The sequence below is a fragment of the Aspergillus nidulans genome, chromosome VII (assembly GCF_000011425.1).
Source record: "Aspergillus nidulans FGSC A4 chromosome VII".
In the NCBI taxonomy this organism is placed as follows: Eukaryota; Fungi; Ascomycota; class Eurotiomycetes; order Eurotiales; family Aspergillaceae; genus Aspergillus; species Aspergillus nidulans.
In genome coordinates, this window is record NC_066263.1 from 1670143 (window position 1) to 1684860 (window position 14718).

Below are 14718 nucleotides of genomic sequence, written 5' to 3' on the forward strand. Positions count from 1 at the left end.
ATTCCCACTCCTTTTCTTTTGAGGACTCAAATCATTTAAAGAACACAGCCATGACTCCTCTAATATATCTACCGGGCCGAGTACGGTCAGCGCACGCCGTGCGCTGTTCCCTTCTCAAATCTCCGCTTCAACATCCCTTTCGGTCCTCATACCCACTCTCCCTCCACAAGCGATGGAGCACATCCCTCTCCCAGCGTCCGGGGTCAGATCGGTAAGTCCCCACCTTCTACAATATAGAGTAGGTCGAGAAAGCTAATCAACTATCATGCAATGTGTAGAGTCCGATTTCCCGGCGCAGTCAACAGCAAATTCACAACGGAGATGGCCTTCATCAACCCAATGGATAAACCTGGGATTCCAACGTACCGCGTTATGGATTCCGACGGTGTGCTGATCGATAAAAGTCGTAGCGAGCTCAGTGTTTCGAATGAAGAGGCGTTGGCGTGGTATAGGAATATGTTAACGGGTGGGTTTTGGGTGTACATTCCTATAAGTCTATTTTCAGCATTAATGGGTATGCGATATACAGTGAGCATTATGGACGTGATCATGTTCGAGGCACAACGGCAGGGGAGATTAAGCTTTTATATGGTACGAGACCTCTTCCTAGCCTTAGAAGGGCAGTTTTTGCTGATGAGATACATTCTCGAAAGGTCTCAGCCGGTGAAGAAGGCATCAGCGTTGGCTCCGCAGCAGCTCTAACACCGGACGATGTCGTCTTTGCACAGTATCGCGAAACCGGCGTTTTTCAGCAGCGAGGCTTTGCGCTAAAGAACTTCATGAGCCAGCTCTTCGCCAATGCGAATGATAACGGTCGAGGAAGGAATATGCCTGTTCACTACGGGTGCGAGTATCCGAAAACCGTACTTCTATCCCTCCTCCCTTTGATGAAGTTCACACTGACAAATTGACCCAGCATACAATCTCCTCCACCCTAGCGACCCAGATACCACAGGCCTCAGGCGCTGCCTACGCACTGAAACTCCAAGCTCTACAGAATCCCGACACGCCACCACGCATTGTCGCATGCTATTTTGGTGAAGGCGCCGCCAGTGAAGGCGACTTCCACGCTGGTCTCAATATCGCCGCTACAAGATCCTGCCCAGTGGTCTTCATCTGTCGAAATAACGGGTACGCCATTTCTACGCCCACATTAGAGCAGTATCGGGGAGACGGAATTGCCAGCCGCGGGGTGGGCTATGGGATCGACACGATCCGCGTCGACGGAAATGATATCTTCGCTGTTTACGAGGCTATGAAGGCTGCTCGAACTCTGGCCCTTTCTCAAGGAGGAAAACCGGTACTTATTGAGGCGATGTCTTACCGTGTCTCGCACCATAGCACGTCCGACGATAGCTTTGCGTACCGTGCGCGCGTAGAAGTTGAGGATTGGAAGAGAAGAGATAATCCAATCATCAGGCTCCGGAAGTGGCTTGAAAATGAGGGGATTTGGAATGAGGATATGGAGCGGCAGGCTAGGGAGAGTATTCGAAAGGAAGTACTGAGAGAGTTTGGGGAGGCGGAGAGGGCGAAGAAGCCGGCTATTCGATTTGCGTTTGAGGATGTATATGATGAGGTTACGGAGGAGGCGAGGGAGCAGATGAAGGAGTTGAGGAGAATTCTGGAGGAGTATCCGGAAGAGTATGACCTTCGCTCGTTTGAAGGAGGAGTCAAAGGACTGGACTCGTAGCAGTGTCGTCGTGCTTAGTTTGCGTATAGACTTACACGGACTGTTTTCCACATTTTACGTCGGCAAAGCCAAGGTTAGACATTGTGATATGCATAATATAACGGTTGTGATATGATGTTTATTCGATCATATGTCCCAGGTAGTCTAGAGGTAAGTATACCGTAATAGGCAACAGGTCTAAGATGTTTAAAAGGACAGAGAAAACTGTAAAACTGAAAACAAATGTACAAGTAATACAACCAAGTGCACGCTGAAGACATAAATGTACAAATGTAAGGTTCGTGATACCATGCAAACAAAGCACGTGCGCTAAGTAGCTAAAGCCTGCTGCGCGAGCTTCCTGTTCCTTTTCACCAACGCTCCGAGCTTCTTGTCAATTGCATCGAGCTCCTTCCTCGACGCCTCAAGTTCTTTCTGGCTCTTAACCGCGAACGAACGCAGCTCCTCATCTGTCATACCGACAACATCGTCAAGGTCAGGAATATTCCCAATAACCACGCCAGCAGCACCAAGCATGTGTTTTGCAGTGGCGGCAGCAAACGAGCGGACCGACGTCGCTGTTGCATTCATGAGCTCGGCGGCGTTGGAAATTGCCCAGTTGTGGTTGCGTGTGCTGTCTGCTTCCATGGCGGAGAGAACGTTGGGAGGGATTGACGTTAGGGTGCCTCCTTCAGTGGTGGAGTGAACGGAGATGGGAGATTGTGCGGAAATGCCTCCAGTGGAAGTTTCGTCAACCCAGCAGAGGTTGAAGTTCTCAGGCGTGGCGAAAAGGGCGTCCAGACCGCCGCCGCGGTTTGTGGCATCCGGTTCGGTGACGGGGATGGCGGGGTATTCTTGGAAGGAGTCGATGGTCCAGGAGATGCTCTTCTCTAGGGCGAGGTAGCGGTCTTCCTCTTCGGGAGATAAATGGTGGAGGACGCAACCGCGGGGGCTGATAAGGCATCTATGTTTCAGCGAGGGAGAATCCGAGCCCAGCCGCACTGGCTCTCCGCGCAGTAGTGCTTTACGGTGCTGCTCGGTCAGCTCAATCGGCTGCTTGAGGTCTTCATAATCGTCCGAAGTGCATTTCATGTCAAAGCGCTGATTAAGGTTGGACGGGTTGAACAAAGGATGATTGTTGAGATCCAGAGCGCCCGATTTATGAAGCTGCGAAAGCAACACTTGTAGAGGGGAAGTGCGCTCGGCGAAGAGTTCTTTGAGAGGAACGCCGGTGGCTTCCGCATCCTTTAACAACTGTTCGACAGTATTTTTGGACCGCCACTCTTCGCTTTTTTTCTCCTCAACTGGCGCTTTCGCTTCGGATGGTGGGGGCTTTGACTCTGAGACGGTTTCAGGCGCTTTGGACTTCTTAGCTGGCTCGACCTTCTCAGTGGGTTCATTGGTAACTGCAACAGTAGGCTTGGTGGTAGAAGCAGCGTTCTCCGGAGGAGGATTAGACGACTCGGCAGGGGCCTTCTTGGTCTTTCGCTTTCTACCAACAATTGGAGCGATGACCGGCTCCTCCGTCACCGGCGCTGTCTCCTGCTTTTTGGCCTCTGCTTCCTTGGCCTTCTGTTTCCGCTCTTTTTTGAGCTGGCTTTTGGTGATAGACCTCACTGGCGCAGAACCTATCCTCGATGATGCGGGAGGGGAGTTCGCGCGCGAAGCTGAAGTAGAAGTATAAAGATCCGCCTCGGACCCAATATCACCAGGGGTATCGGAGCGGCTCTGAGAAGAAGCACTTGGCCGTCTTGAGCGGACCTTGCTTGTTAATGAGAAAGATGCGACTGACTGAGTGGCAGACATCGGAGGCGGAGTCTCTGCCTTTGGTGTGTCGACTACGCGAAGTACACGAGGCTGACGAGGCGCCGGTGAATCCGAAACCCGCGAGGCGCCAGTTAGTGGCGTATTGGGTCGAGAATTAACAGCGGTGGCAGGGGCAGCTGAGAGCTGGTATGGAGGAGGTTCAGCCTTTTGGACAGGCTCAGGGGCCAGAGGAGTATTGAAGCTCAGATCCAGCTTCATCGGCTTGACCTTAGCAGAAGATACTTTGCCTTCGCTGGACCCCGCGGGTTTTGGCTGATTGCCCCTTTTTTCAGCAGCAGGCATTGATTCCTCTTTTGGCTGGGAACGGACTCTAGTGGCAGACTTCGCTACAGGGGAACCCAACGAAACGTCGGCAGCACTCGTGGCCCTGTTAGGCAGCTGCCTGTTATCCGTGGTTGGTTTCGCCGCGAGGCCCGTCGCATCATCCTCGGAGCTCCGGGATGCGGCTGCTAATGAAGGAGAAGGCACCTCCAGCCCGGGTGGTGGACCAGAAACGGATGATACCGGGCTTGAAGACTTGAACTGATCCTGGAACAGGGCAGAAATGGAGTGGCCTTGGGGAAGAGGCAGGCCTGGTGGGAGACTCGGGGTCCCAGAACGTCCCAGTGGTTGAGAGTCACTCATAAGCTGTGATCTCATCAGGGAACCAAAGCTGTCAACCGAGCGTTTGTCCTTTGGTGTCGTACCGAGAGGTGGGAATTCCTCGTCAACTAAGAAGTCGTTGGTCAGCATCTCGAAGTCAAAGTAAGAGTGCACGAAGTCCCGATCTGATAAGAGAAGTCTCCAAGGAAGACTGATGAAACAGAAAGAAAAACGAAATAAGACCATTGACAATAGACAGCGGTCGGATACGAAAGGGCAGGCAGATAATTACAGAAAACACCGTGGTCGAACTGGCCAGGCGGACTCATGCCGCCACGTCTATATGAACAATTCTTGTGAGAAATTGGTTTCATGTAGAAAACCCAGCTTTGCTTTAATCCGGGCCAGGGAGGTTAACGTACATAAAACCATGCTCAGACCAACGGCCGCAAAGATGCTGATGGCTCAACCCAGCTTGGCTGCGCAACGAGCAAATGTGACGACCACCAAGACAAGATGATGGGAAAACACCATGTCCATGAATGCAATGAACCTCCCGTTATCGCGGACCGCGGTGGGGTCGAGAAGAAACAGAAAAGACACACTTGATCCCATAAACATAGACGCCAAACGCACACCCCGCCCCAATCTCTTGTTTTTGGAGAGCCGTTGCTAATGCTTCATTGCAGGGTAGAAAACGTTGCAGGAGAAAATTTTGGACATCGAATTAAACGCGTACGTGGAGGAAAAAAAACATGTTCCACAGCCGTCTAGAATAGATATGATATCATGTCGTAACAAAGAGAATGTAAGAATGAAGGCGAACCAGAGCAAAAGTAAACCAGATGCAAAAAGGGTAGTCATCATTAAACAGAGAACATGAAACGTGAAGATGTGATCCAAGGAGGTGCAGAGGGAAACAACAATCACCAACGGTTGAAACCGCTGCCATACATCATGGCGTACCCACCTTGACCCTGACTCCCATACAGTCCTTGACCAGCAACAGCATTCGCACCGACCTGGTGCATCCTCGCCTGCAGGATACTCGGGTCTGCAAGATGTACTACACCGCCTCCAGCAGAGGAAGTGTTAGCATTTCTTTGCTTCTTCCCCTTCTTCCTCTGCTTCTGTGACCCAGAGTCGGAGGTATTCCCCGCCTGAGCGCCATAGACAGAGCTGAGAAGGCCATTGACAGGAGTCAGGGGAGGGGGAGTTTGGTGCTGGAGGAGGGAAGGAAATAATAACTCACGCTTACTATCTTGATCCGGTAAACCACTTGCATTGGTACCGCTGCGGCCGCGCAGCAGCTCGCGCATTAACTCGGGGTTGGCTTCCTGTTTGCCACCCAACAGATTGACATTTGATGTGAAACCGTGACCTTGTGCAAACATACCGCCACCACTAACAGGAGGAGTACCCGCTGTCTTCAGGCCTGGAGGAGGTCCTTGAACGCCACTGGTGTAGTAATTGCTGGCAAGACTATGCTGTGGACTAGGGGCGGCAAGCGGATTAGGTGTACCGGACTGCATCAATGAGGCTTGGTTCAGCATCCGGGTATTGGCCAGGTTCTTGGCATTGGCGTCTGCAAATGAGAACCGCGAATTCTGGCCTCTCTGGGCTTGCTGGAGAGCATTAAGCTGGGCAGCTTGGCTTTGCAGCAGGCTCTGCCGAGCTTGCGCGGCATGATCCAACGCATTAGAACCGACCCCTGACTGCATGGGATCGACAAGGCCTGCCTGTTGATTACCAGCGGACTTGAGAAGCATAAGTTGCTGCTGTTGCAATGGTGTCAAACTGCGGTTACTTAGGTTGATGCCCTGGAAGTGATGGCTAGCAGCGGACACGGGAGAGCCAACAGCTGAACTTGTAGTTGTGCCTTGTTGTGATGGGGGCTGAATAGCACCATGAGACTCGCGACCCGCACGACCTCGCGGAGGATTAGTATCGTCTGGTTCACCACCGAGCTGGAGACTGCCACTCTCACGACCCTCATCTTCGGCAGTAGCGGCCGGTACAGACTGTAGAAGTTCCTGTTCTCGCTTGGTGCGTTCCTGCTCAGCCTTCTCACGCATAGCGCGACGTTTTACGCCACCGTATGGGTCGATGAGCGACGGATGATTATCGATGAGAGCAAGTTCGTCTGGTGGGAGACCAGCCGCGGAGAAAATAAATTTGAAGCACGGAGAATTGACAGCTTTCAACAGGTTATCTAAAAGCGGCGTGCCTTTATCGGCGGGGGTCTGTGCCGACGGTGGCCGGGGAGGACTTGATGATGGCGCCTCCGGTGAGGGAGTCTGAGTAGTCTGAGGACGATCTTGTTGCGTTTGTTGTTTTTCAACGCGCTTAGTATCGTCCGAGGGCGTGGCAACTGTCGCGAGAGCGGATCGTGGGCTTTGAGAAGCTTGGCTACCTGTCAGGCTGGCACGTCGTGTTCGATTGATCGCCGAATCTTTGTTTGCCCAACTAGCAGATGATGGAAGCGCAGTCCCACCAGCGTCGTCTTTGCTTGGTTGTCGTCGTAATGTTTGCGAGATTGGTTGTGCCGAAGACCGTGCAATGTACGGAGGGGTGGCAGAGCTTGGGCCGGCGGTACCGTTCGGCCGTTGTTGACTCGGGAGTGAATTCATTGACGAAAGATCTTGGCGACTGTAGCTATCGCTGTCTTCGCCTGTTTCGTGCAAAAATGTGCAGTTCCTATTATGACATTGCTCATTGCGCAGGAAGGACGAGCAATATTTAGTGGTTCCATATTGCGCCCTAACCATGTCAGCAAACCGCAATACTAGGATTAATACAAGTAGAGCATACCTTAGAATCCTGTCACCGTTCCCTGAACCATCCACCGCAGCAATGCAGGTCGCAGCATCGCTCTTCTTAGCATACGTAACGTAGACGCCTATACCTTGGTTCGGGTTACCGCCAGGCTTAGCCTTACTGACGACGATCTTCTCAATTTCCCCATACTGGCCGAAGTAATCTTTTCCGCGCAGAGTTTGAAGCAGTTGGCTTTCGTCGCGTATTGTAGGGTTGAGACCAATCACGTAGACGAGGTTCTTCTGCACAACACGGACGCCGGCAAGGTTTTTTCGACTCGAGGCTTCAATTTCCCGCTTCTCTGCTTCCTTCTTCTTCGCGGCAGCCGCTTTGCGGTGTTTTAATGCAAGGTCTGCTTTGAACCTAATATGAAAGACCTATCAGCGCCAAGAACGGGAACATACGAAACAGGTTGGCGGAAACATACTCATCTGCGTCGGGCACTTTGTATTGAATAGTGCTTTCATCATAAACTCGTCGACAATTTGGGCATCGACCTTCCTCGTTTTGAGTCTTGATATTATTGTAACAGAATTGACAAATCTGATTTGCAAGTTAGACTGATAATCAATTTGCCGTGGAGCGCTGTCGCAACCCGTTAGGAGGTCATTAGACGTACCTGATATCCGCAGGGGCATGGTTTGAAATTCTTATCCGACAAGTCGAACTCTTCGATGCAGAGGGGGCTACAAGAGACCGAGGTGTCAGTTCCTAATCACGAGCAGATCCAAGCCAACTTATATGGCAACATACCAGAACTCATCGTCATCATCAATGACGGAATCGATCTGCTGGCGACTTGACATTATTGCGTCAAATTGTGAGGAGGCAACGCCAGGATAATAGACAAGGGACGAATCGTAGCAAGGTCAAATGCAAAAGCCCATCTACCAAACCAGCGGAAGGGGCAGGGGAGACGGTTAGGAAAGAGGTAAATGGAAAGTCGAGTTTAGTTCGGTGACGTGAAGTAGAAAAGCCCGGAGGGAGGAGATGGAGTAATATGGGGATCGGCGTAGAGGGCGAGGGACACAAGCAAGCACTGACGGAGAAATGCGTGGAGGCAAAGAGACAAGAATCAAAGTTGAAGCTTTGATGTGTTGGGTTGCGTTTGCATATTTTGCATTCTTTGTCATCCAATCACGTGTTGCGGTCACGTGTACTACGCGAAAGCTCCCTTTGGGACGAGGCCGACGTCTATCCTCCCGCCGTCCGATCCGCCCTCCAATTGCCTCACCACTTGTGTTGGGATTGCTGCAATAAATATGGCCGCTCCTCGCTCTCTGATGCGGCTGGGCTCTGGCCGCTCCCTGGCGTCGGCCGCCCGGTCATCCCGCAATTGCCGTGCCTTTTCTTCGACCCCTCTGCAGCAGGTAGCCAAGGCGACAACGGCTGGCACTGATACCCCCAACATGCGTCACGCAGCGCGGCCTCGTACGTCAATTGCTGCCTTTTCCCCCAAACCCATACTTTGGTGACTGATTTGCTGATCGATTCCAGCCCCCGGTCCTCTCCGCGCTCCCGTCGTCAACCCGGCCGACAAGTACCAGGACAAGGCCGATAGCCTGCACCAGTACGGTCAATACATAATGGCCTGTCTGCCCAAGCACGTTCAGCAATTCTCCGTTTGGAAGGATGAGCTCTGCATTTACGTCCCTCCCTCCGGCATTATCCCAACGTTCACCTTCCTCAAATATCACACCTCGGCTGAATTCACGACTGTCTCCGATATTACCGCTGTTGATTACCCAACTAAGGATCAGCGCTTTGAGGTTGTCTACAATCTTCTCAGTGTTCGATACAACTCACGCATTCGTGTCAAGACCTACGCCGACGAGGCCAGCCCTGTGCCCAGTATCACTGGATTGTATGAAGGAGCTTTGTGGTACGAGCGTGAGGTGTACGATTTGTTCGGCGTTTTCTTCACTGGTCATCCGGATCTGCGCCGTATCATGACGGACTATGGTTTCGACGGCCACCCTCTGCGCAAGGACTTCCCTATGACTGGATACACTGAGCTCCGATACGACGAGGAGAAGAAGCGCATTGTCATTGAGCCCCTTGAACTTACTCAAGCGTTCCGAAACTTCGAGGGAGGTACCACGGCCTGGGAGCCTGTTGGTGCTGGTCGGGATAGGACTCCCGAGTCGGTACGTCAACCATCTACATGACACTGTCCTGGAATATCACTAATAGAAGCTGTAGTTCAAACTCGCCAGTCCCAAGCCTGAGCCGCCCAAGGAGGAAGAAAAGAAATAGAAACTCTGTACCCGTAACTCTCTGTTTTGCTAGTTCTGTATGTACATACCACCGTGTCTACGTTAGATGGAACTATCGGTGTTTCAATGCTTGCTATTACTGCCATAAACTGTACAGAAGCCGTAAGCAATGCCCTGAATTGATATAATTTTGCGTAGGCCGTAGAACAATTGATTTCATGGTATTAAAATTAATCAAGAAGTCCAGTGTCAAAATCTCTTGGCATGCGCAAAACCGAAAAAGCCTCCCAATTCCGCAAACTTTCAACCACCGTCACGAATTGCTAACACCACCAACGTTCCTGAAGACCCGGACAATATCCCTGGACAAGACAGGAAAGCAATATTTGGCAAAATGCCCAAACGCAAACTCTCCGACCTGACCGACACGAACGACACGGCGCAACCGCAGAAACCAAAGTTATCTGAAAAGGAATACCAACACCTGAAACTTCAAACGGCCCGGCTAAAGCAGAAGTTTGAGTTCGGGGTTACGTCGCTATCGCGCGCACTCAAGACCGCTCGGGGCTTTGAAAGGCAGAAGCTCGGGAGGAGGCAGAAAGTCGCAAAGGGAGGACCAGGAACGGAGATCGCAGTTGCGCATGCGAAAAAGGCGAAGTCGAAACCAAAGTCGAATGTTAGTCCTGAGGAGACTCTCAGGAGGATCGAAGGGGAGATTCAGGTCTTGAAGGTTGGTTCAACCTTTTCCTTCCCCGTGTATTTCGTTGATTTCGGAATGAGCTCGTTTGACTGACTTCGGTGCAGAGCCTCGACCCAACTACGACTGCGGAAAAATATCTCTTCAAGCAGCTAGCCAAAACGAAACGGATTGCCGAGTCACCTGTTTTCTACCGTTTCAAACAATCTAAAGAAAAGAAGATCAAGCTTGAGGGACCAAAGAGTACGGAGGAAGCGAATGTTACAGCGAGACTTTTTAAGTCGAATCCCGTGCAGAATGTCTTGCCGGGTATTATGGAGGGATTAAGGGGATTGTTTGGATTGGAAGGAGCCGGGGCGAAGGGGAAAAAGGACGAGAGGGACGGTGGGAAGAGGAAGGCTGGAGAACAGGCTGGGGGTAGAAAGGATGTTTCCGGGGATGAGTCCGTGTCTGGGTCTGAAGATGAGGATGAGGCCGATGCGCGAGACGCGCGAGGTCTGGAGCGGGATATAGACATGAAGGATGCAGAGAGTGGTGACGACGAAGAGGACTACTCGCACTTCGACGCACGACTAGCCTCAGACTCGGAAGACTCCAACGACGACCTCTTAAGTGAAGACAACGATAATACCGGATCAAGACATGCTCGCCGCTCCTCCATGTCCATCTCGCTCTCCCCATCACGCTCGCCCTCCCCATCGCAATCGCCACCACCAAAGAAACCCAAGTCTACATCCGCTTCCAAGACCCCCGCGACAAGCACAACCTTCCTCCCGTCCCTCATGATGGGTGGGTACTGGTCTGGTTCTGAGTCCGAGCCTGAGGAGCTCGAAGAAGCCCCGAAGCGGAAAAACCGGATGGGCCAGCAGGCGCGTCGGGCACTCTGGGAGAAGAAGTACGGTGCTGCGGCGAACCATATAAAGGCGGAGCAGCAGAAGGGGCAGAAAGGTAAAGGAAAAGGGGGCAGAGATGCCGGGTGGGATTTGAGAAAGGGTGCTACGGGCGATGGGGATAGGGATCGAGATCGTGGAAGGAAGAAGTTCGGGACTGGGTCGAATGCTATGGCTATGAGTGGGAAGGATAGGTTTGGGAGTGGTACTAGCACCGCTAAAGAGAGAACGACTCAGGGTGCGAAGAGCAAGAAGACAAAGCCGCAGGATGATAAGCCATTGCATCCTTCTTGGGAGGCGGCGAGGAAGGCGAAGGAGCAGAAGGCGACGGCATCGTTTCAGGGCAAGAAGGTTGTTTTCGATTGATAGGCATGTATATATATCTATAATGAGATTCTACGTGACAGTCATTCCTTTCATGAACAGCTTATAGCAAACAGGAGCGTTTGGAAACACTCTAGGTATCTTGACTGGCAGGGGTATGCACGCTATACAAGGAAAGAGACAGTCAATCCGACCAGTCACAGTATATGGTCACAGCAAAAATAGATGCATCGACCGAACTAAAACGTCATCCACCCCTCTTTCATATCCAACTCTCCTGGGAGACCCGGTCCCGCTCCCGAGCTGGGTCCCGTTTGTCCCTCTGTCTCAAAGCACGGAATAGCCGTGAATTCACCTAGTTCCTGAGGCAGGTTGGAGACGAAATGATCGAGCCCAATGTGCGGCATTTGCGAGAACGCATGGGGTGTCAAGAAATCCGACGGCGAGGTGATATCGTGATGCGGGACAGCTGCGTTCTCGTTGTGTAACTGGCTCTGAGAGTTCATAAGGCTTGAGGTTGGAGTAAGACTGGCCAAGTGTGGTTGAACTCCGCTACCGCCAGACTGGTAACCGTCTTGCCCCTGCCCTTGACTTTGGAAAATGTTGGTATGTGTGTTCGCGTTCGTAAGAGTGTGCGCATCCGGAGACACAGGACCAGTCTTCCAAAGCATTTCCCAATTCTTAAAGCGGTCGTAGGCAGACTCATGACTTCCCGACTGTCCGGCGCCCTGCGAAGCACTATACTCTTCAAGACGGGAGATAGCCCTCTCAAGTGCCTCAATAACACTAACCGCAGACCTGGCCGACCCGACACCCATGGACATAATCTTAATAAGCCCCATGCCCTTCTGCAGCGCTTCCCGGAGTCGTTCTGTACGCTTTGTCAAGCTCTGCGCAAGAATGACCAATAGTGCGGCGCGGCATGAGCTAAACTCTGTGAAAGAGGCACGGGCAAGACCCGTTTCATCTCGAAGTAACCGGCAAAGATCAATGATTTCAAGAGCGGCCTCGACGCAGTCCGTGACAAGGGTTGAGCGGTTCTTGGAGACACCGGAGGACATGGGCGCCTTTACTGGCGAGATCTGGAAGGTGGCAGAGGAAAAGCCCTTCATACTGCTGAAGAGAAAGGGACGACCAAGGAAGATTCGTGTTAGACAGTAGTCCAGCTTTAGGTGAACGTTTGCTCTGAAAAGCGGGCCGTTTGGGTTTAGGTCTCGGCAGTCAGTTTCTTCAGGGAGGGTGTTCCACCAGTCGACCAGATGTTTGCGGAGGGTGAGGAGTCGTTCAAGGCAGTCTTGTTGTTGGTTTTTGCGGCATTTCCGGAGGGCGCATCTTAACCGTCAGCGGCAACAGGACAACTAAGTTGCACGAACTTACATCTCATTTGAGACCTCCCCAAGTTTGAGGGTCAATTTTATCAATGTTACCATATTGGTATGGTTAGAAACTTGGCCGTGCGGCATCAATCCAGGGAAATCGACAGGCATTGCAGCGTCTACATCCGTATCTGACAGAGATACCGGTCTGCCATGGAGAATGCTGACTCGTCTGAGGACAACTGTTAGCATAAGGCGCTACACATTACATGCCGCATGACTCACTTCTCGATGGTATATGCTGTCCAAAATACCCTATTCCGAATCTCGATCACATGGGGCGGTAGCCCCTCGCCGCTGTACTTCCGATGCATACCGTTCTGGATCGCCATTTTCAAGGCAAGGCCAAAATAAGTGTAGCAAAGACCTGACGTATCGAGCGGCAATAGATATGTCCCAATCAACAGGCAGGCCTGAACGCTTCGAATAGAGGCGGAGGCAATAATGTCAGGAAGCAATTTGGATGCAAATTGGTAGAACGTCAACCCAACCTCGTCTTCCGAGAAATGGTCAGCTTCGCTAGTTAAGTGGTTTACCGGGGTTGCCGATTCCATGTGTGCGAACTGTGTTCCAATCGCTAGGACCATCAGGATAGAGCACACCGCGCCGGCATCGTTGCATCCGAGACTCCCTGGATTCACGTAACAAGTGTTGAGCTTATCTTTGAGCCAGTCCTCTTCGACGTAGAAGTTGTTTGTTTGCGCGTACTTGAAAAACATCTGCACTAAGAAGTCGGCCACGAACCGTGGCGGTAGACTTGTAACCGAAGCGGCTACCACGGCGCCAGACTGTAATTGCGTTGCGCGCCATCGCTCTTCAAAAGGCTCTGCTTCGGTAGATGCCTGAATCGAGTCAGTTGGCATTGTTTGCGGATTGCAATGAAAACAAGGCAATCTACCTCTGGGGACTCGGCTTTCATCCACTCATCAATCTTCTTCTTAATCTTCATTGAGAAATTCAGATAGGAGAATTCGCCGGAATATTCTGTCGAGCCGTTAGTTTGCCGTAATAAGAGCGGAACGCCCATGGTCTCCATCCCGATTTAGGACATACGCGTCGTATTATCCGGCAAAGCCTTTATTGTAAAGTCCTCGTCCTCGATCGCCAAATCCTCCATATCCTCGTTGTCAAAGACGACCGAAGGTCCTCCATCCGAGTCTGAACCACGGTGTTTACTCTTCAGCTCCTCCGCTGTTTTCCGGAGCGACTGTATATCGAAAGAAATGTTCGGTACGTAGTGCTGTAAGATCCGTTCCATGCACCGGATCCTCTCCGACTCGAGCATGTCATGGCGGCTGCGCGCGGCGGTTCGTTCTAGGAGTCTATAGCTCCAGAGGCCCATAAGCATTCATCCACCTTGTATAACTCGGGGTAAAAGACTGTCGACTCACGAGATGGACGATGAGCGCGAGAGCCTGTCTGCTTGGTCTGGGTGTGTAAAGACGCATTGGCGGCGATATCGAGTGCACCGGCGGCAGGGGACGCCCCCTTCGCATTTCTCCTTGACGCGACGACAGCCGTCGCAGCTAAAGAGGTACGTCAGTCAGGCTGCAATGGTTGATAAATGCACGAGACTGGAATCTATGCGTAGACGGCACTCACGCGCGCACCGCTCTTTTGCGGTTCTCCTCCGAAACGCGGGGTCGTTTCTGGTTGCCCACGGCGGGTGTTGATGGGGCCTCGTCCATGGCGAGTTGCAGCAGGGATCAAGGGGGTTGGATTATATGGATCATTGTAGGATGAAAAGGACCCAAGGCGGGGAGGGTGGGTGTTGTACAGGAGCGTAGGTGACGAGAGAAGGAGAGGAGATCCAGGGTTTTTATCCGGATCCCAGTCTCACACTCCAACTGATAAGCGGCCGGTCCCTTCAGGACGAACCAACGGTCTCAATGGGTCGCTTTCTACTCACAAAGTTAAAAGAATTTATGTGCCTTGCATTGTCTTAAGGTACATGAATGTAACTTACTAGTTCCTCCGGCTTCTTGTTTTAAGTCGCCTTCTCTTACATACATAGTCCGTATACCACGTCCGTAGATAGGCTGAACAGATGCCCATATTCCAAAGTCCTCATTTCATAATCTTATCTAAAAGTTAGACATGTAGTACGTATATTTTTGGTTTAGCTAGGTATCAGGTCTCAGAATCAAATTCTCGGTTGGCCACATTTAAGTCTCTACCGGGTGTTTTACTGTTGTTCCTGACAAGTCAACAACATATATATTTCTACATAGGTGATTCTCTAACAACTGAAGGTTTCAACAACCAGACGCCCACTGAATGTTAAATGCAGCTTCGCTTCTAGAATACTCTCGGCGTATCA

At 51.6% G+C, this 14718-nt stretch overlaps 6 protein-coding genes across 6 annotated transcripts, besides 1 other annotated feature; 3 read left to right on the plus strand and 3 right to left on the minus strand.

The window, feature by feature from the left end:
* Positions 1-14718: part of a sequence feature (contig 1.27 1..113764(1)) that runs on past both edges of the window.
* ANIA_01726 (thiamine pyrophosphate-dependent dehydrogenase E1 component subunit alpha) lies at positions 12-1794 on the plus strand. Its single transcript, XM_654238.2, has 5 exons — positions 12-211; positions 279-466; positions 530-591; positions 654-863; positions 917-1794. Exons 1-5 carry the CDS (start codon positions 51-53, stop codon positions 1688-1690), a joined length of 1395 nt encoding a protein of 464 aa, XP_659330.1. The 5' UTR covers positions 12-50; the 3' UTR covers positions 1691-1794.
* Positions 2000-4228, minus strand: ANIA_10231 (uncharacterized protein; the record flags this gene model as incomplete). Its single annotated transcript, XM_050612849.1, has 1 exon — positions 2000-4228. One exon carries the CDS (start codon positions 4226-4228, stop codon positions 2000-2002), a length of 2229 nt encoding a protein of 742 aa, XP_050468719.1.
* On the minus strand, positions 4967-7701 carry ANIA_10228 (CCR4-NOT core ubiquitin-protein ligase subunit MOT2). Its single transcript, XM_050612850.1, has 5 exons — positions 7649-7701; positions 7515-7581; positions 7319-7438; positions 6890-7258; positions 4967-6838 (listed from the first exon to the last, which is right to left on the minus strand). Exons 1-5 carry the CDS (start codon positions 7665-7667, stop codon positions 5005-5007), a joined length of 2409 nt encoding a protein of 802 aa, XP_050468720.1. The 5' UTR covers positions 7668-7701; the 3' UTR covers positions 4967-5004.
* On the plus strand, positions 8118-9234 carry ANIA_10229 (complex I 30 kDa subunit family protein). Its single transcript, XM_050612851.1, has 3 exons — positions 8118-8326; positions 8393-9042; positions 9098-9234. The coding sequence occupies exons 1-3, from the start codon at positions 8158-8160 to the stop codon at positions 9149-9151; spliced, it is 873 nt and encodes a 290-aa protein (XP_050468721.1). The 5' UTR covers positions 8118-8157; the 3' UTR covers positions 9152-9234.
* On the plus strand, positions 9506-11064 carry ANIA_10232 (BUD22 family protein; the record flags this gene model as incomplete). The annotated part of the gene is made up of 2 exons (XM_050612852.1): positions 9506-9841; positions 9916-11064. 2 exons carry the CDS (start codon positions 9506-9508, stop codon positions 11062-11064), a joined length of 1485 nt encoding a protein of 494 aa, XP_050468722.1.
* On the minus strand, positions 11072-14185 carry ANIA_01729 (protein prnA). Its single transcript, XM_654241.2, has 7 exons — positions 14001-14185; positions 13790-13924; positions 13452-13720; positions 13297-13382; positions 12624-13240; positions 12400-12570; positions 11072-12354 (listed from the first exon to the last, which is right to left on the minus strand). The coding sequence occupies exons 1-7, from the start codon at positions 14084-14086 to the stop codon at positions 11262-11264; spliced, it is 2457 nt and encodes an 818-aa protein (XP_659333.1). The 5' UTR covers positions 14087-14185; the 3' UTR covers positions 11072-11261.

Bases quoted from the DNA above. Each gene is read 5' to 3' on its own strand.
- ANIA_01726 (XM_654238.2), top strand. From the start codon at position 51: ATGACTCCTCTAATATATCTACCGGGCCGAGTACGGTCAGCGCACGCC. The intron at 467-529 runs GTGGGTTTTGGG...TGCGATATACAG, and splicing joins GTATAGGAATATGTTAACGG to TGAGCATTATGGACGTGATC. The intron at 592-653 runs GTACGAGACCTC...CATTCTCGAAAG, and splicing joins GGAGATTAAGCTTTTATATG to GTCTCAGCCGGTGAAGAAGG.
- ANIA_10229 (XM_050612851.1), top strand. From the start codon at position 8,158: ATGGCCGCTCCTCGCTCTCTGATGCGGCTGGGCTCTGGCCGCTCCCTG. The intron at 8,327-8,392 runs GTACGTCAATTG...GATCGATTCCAG, and splicing joins GCGTCACGCAGCGCGGCCTC to CCCCCGGTCCTCTCCGCGCT. The intron at 9,043-9,097 runs GTACGTCAACCA...TAGAAGCTGTAG, and splicing joins GGGATAGGACTCCCGAGTCG to TTCAAACTCGCCAGTCCCAA.
- ANIA_10228 (XM_050612850.1), bottom strand. The intron at 7,259-7,318 runs GTTTCCGCCAAC...CTTTCATATTAG, and splicing joins TGCCCGACGCAGATGAGTAT to GTTCAAAGCAGACCTTGCAT. The intron at 6,839-6,889 runs GTATGCTCTACT...TGACATGGTTAG, and splicing joins AACGGTGACAGGATTCTAAG to GGCGCAATATGGAACCACTA.
- ANIA_01729 (XM_654241.2), bottom strand. From the start codon at position 14,086: ATGGACGAGGCCCCATCAACACCCGCCGTGGGCAACCAGAAACGACCC. The intron at 13,383-13,451 runs GTATGTCCTAAA...ACGGCTCGACAG, and splicing joins TTTGCCGGATAATACGACGC to AATATTCCGGCGAATTCTCC. The intron at 12,571-12,623 runs GTGAGTCATGCG...AGTTGTCCTCAG, and splicing joins ACAGCATATACCATCGAGAA to ACGAGTCAGCATTCTCCATG.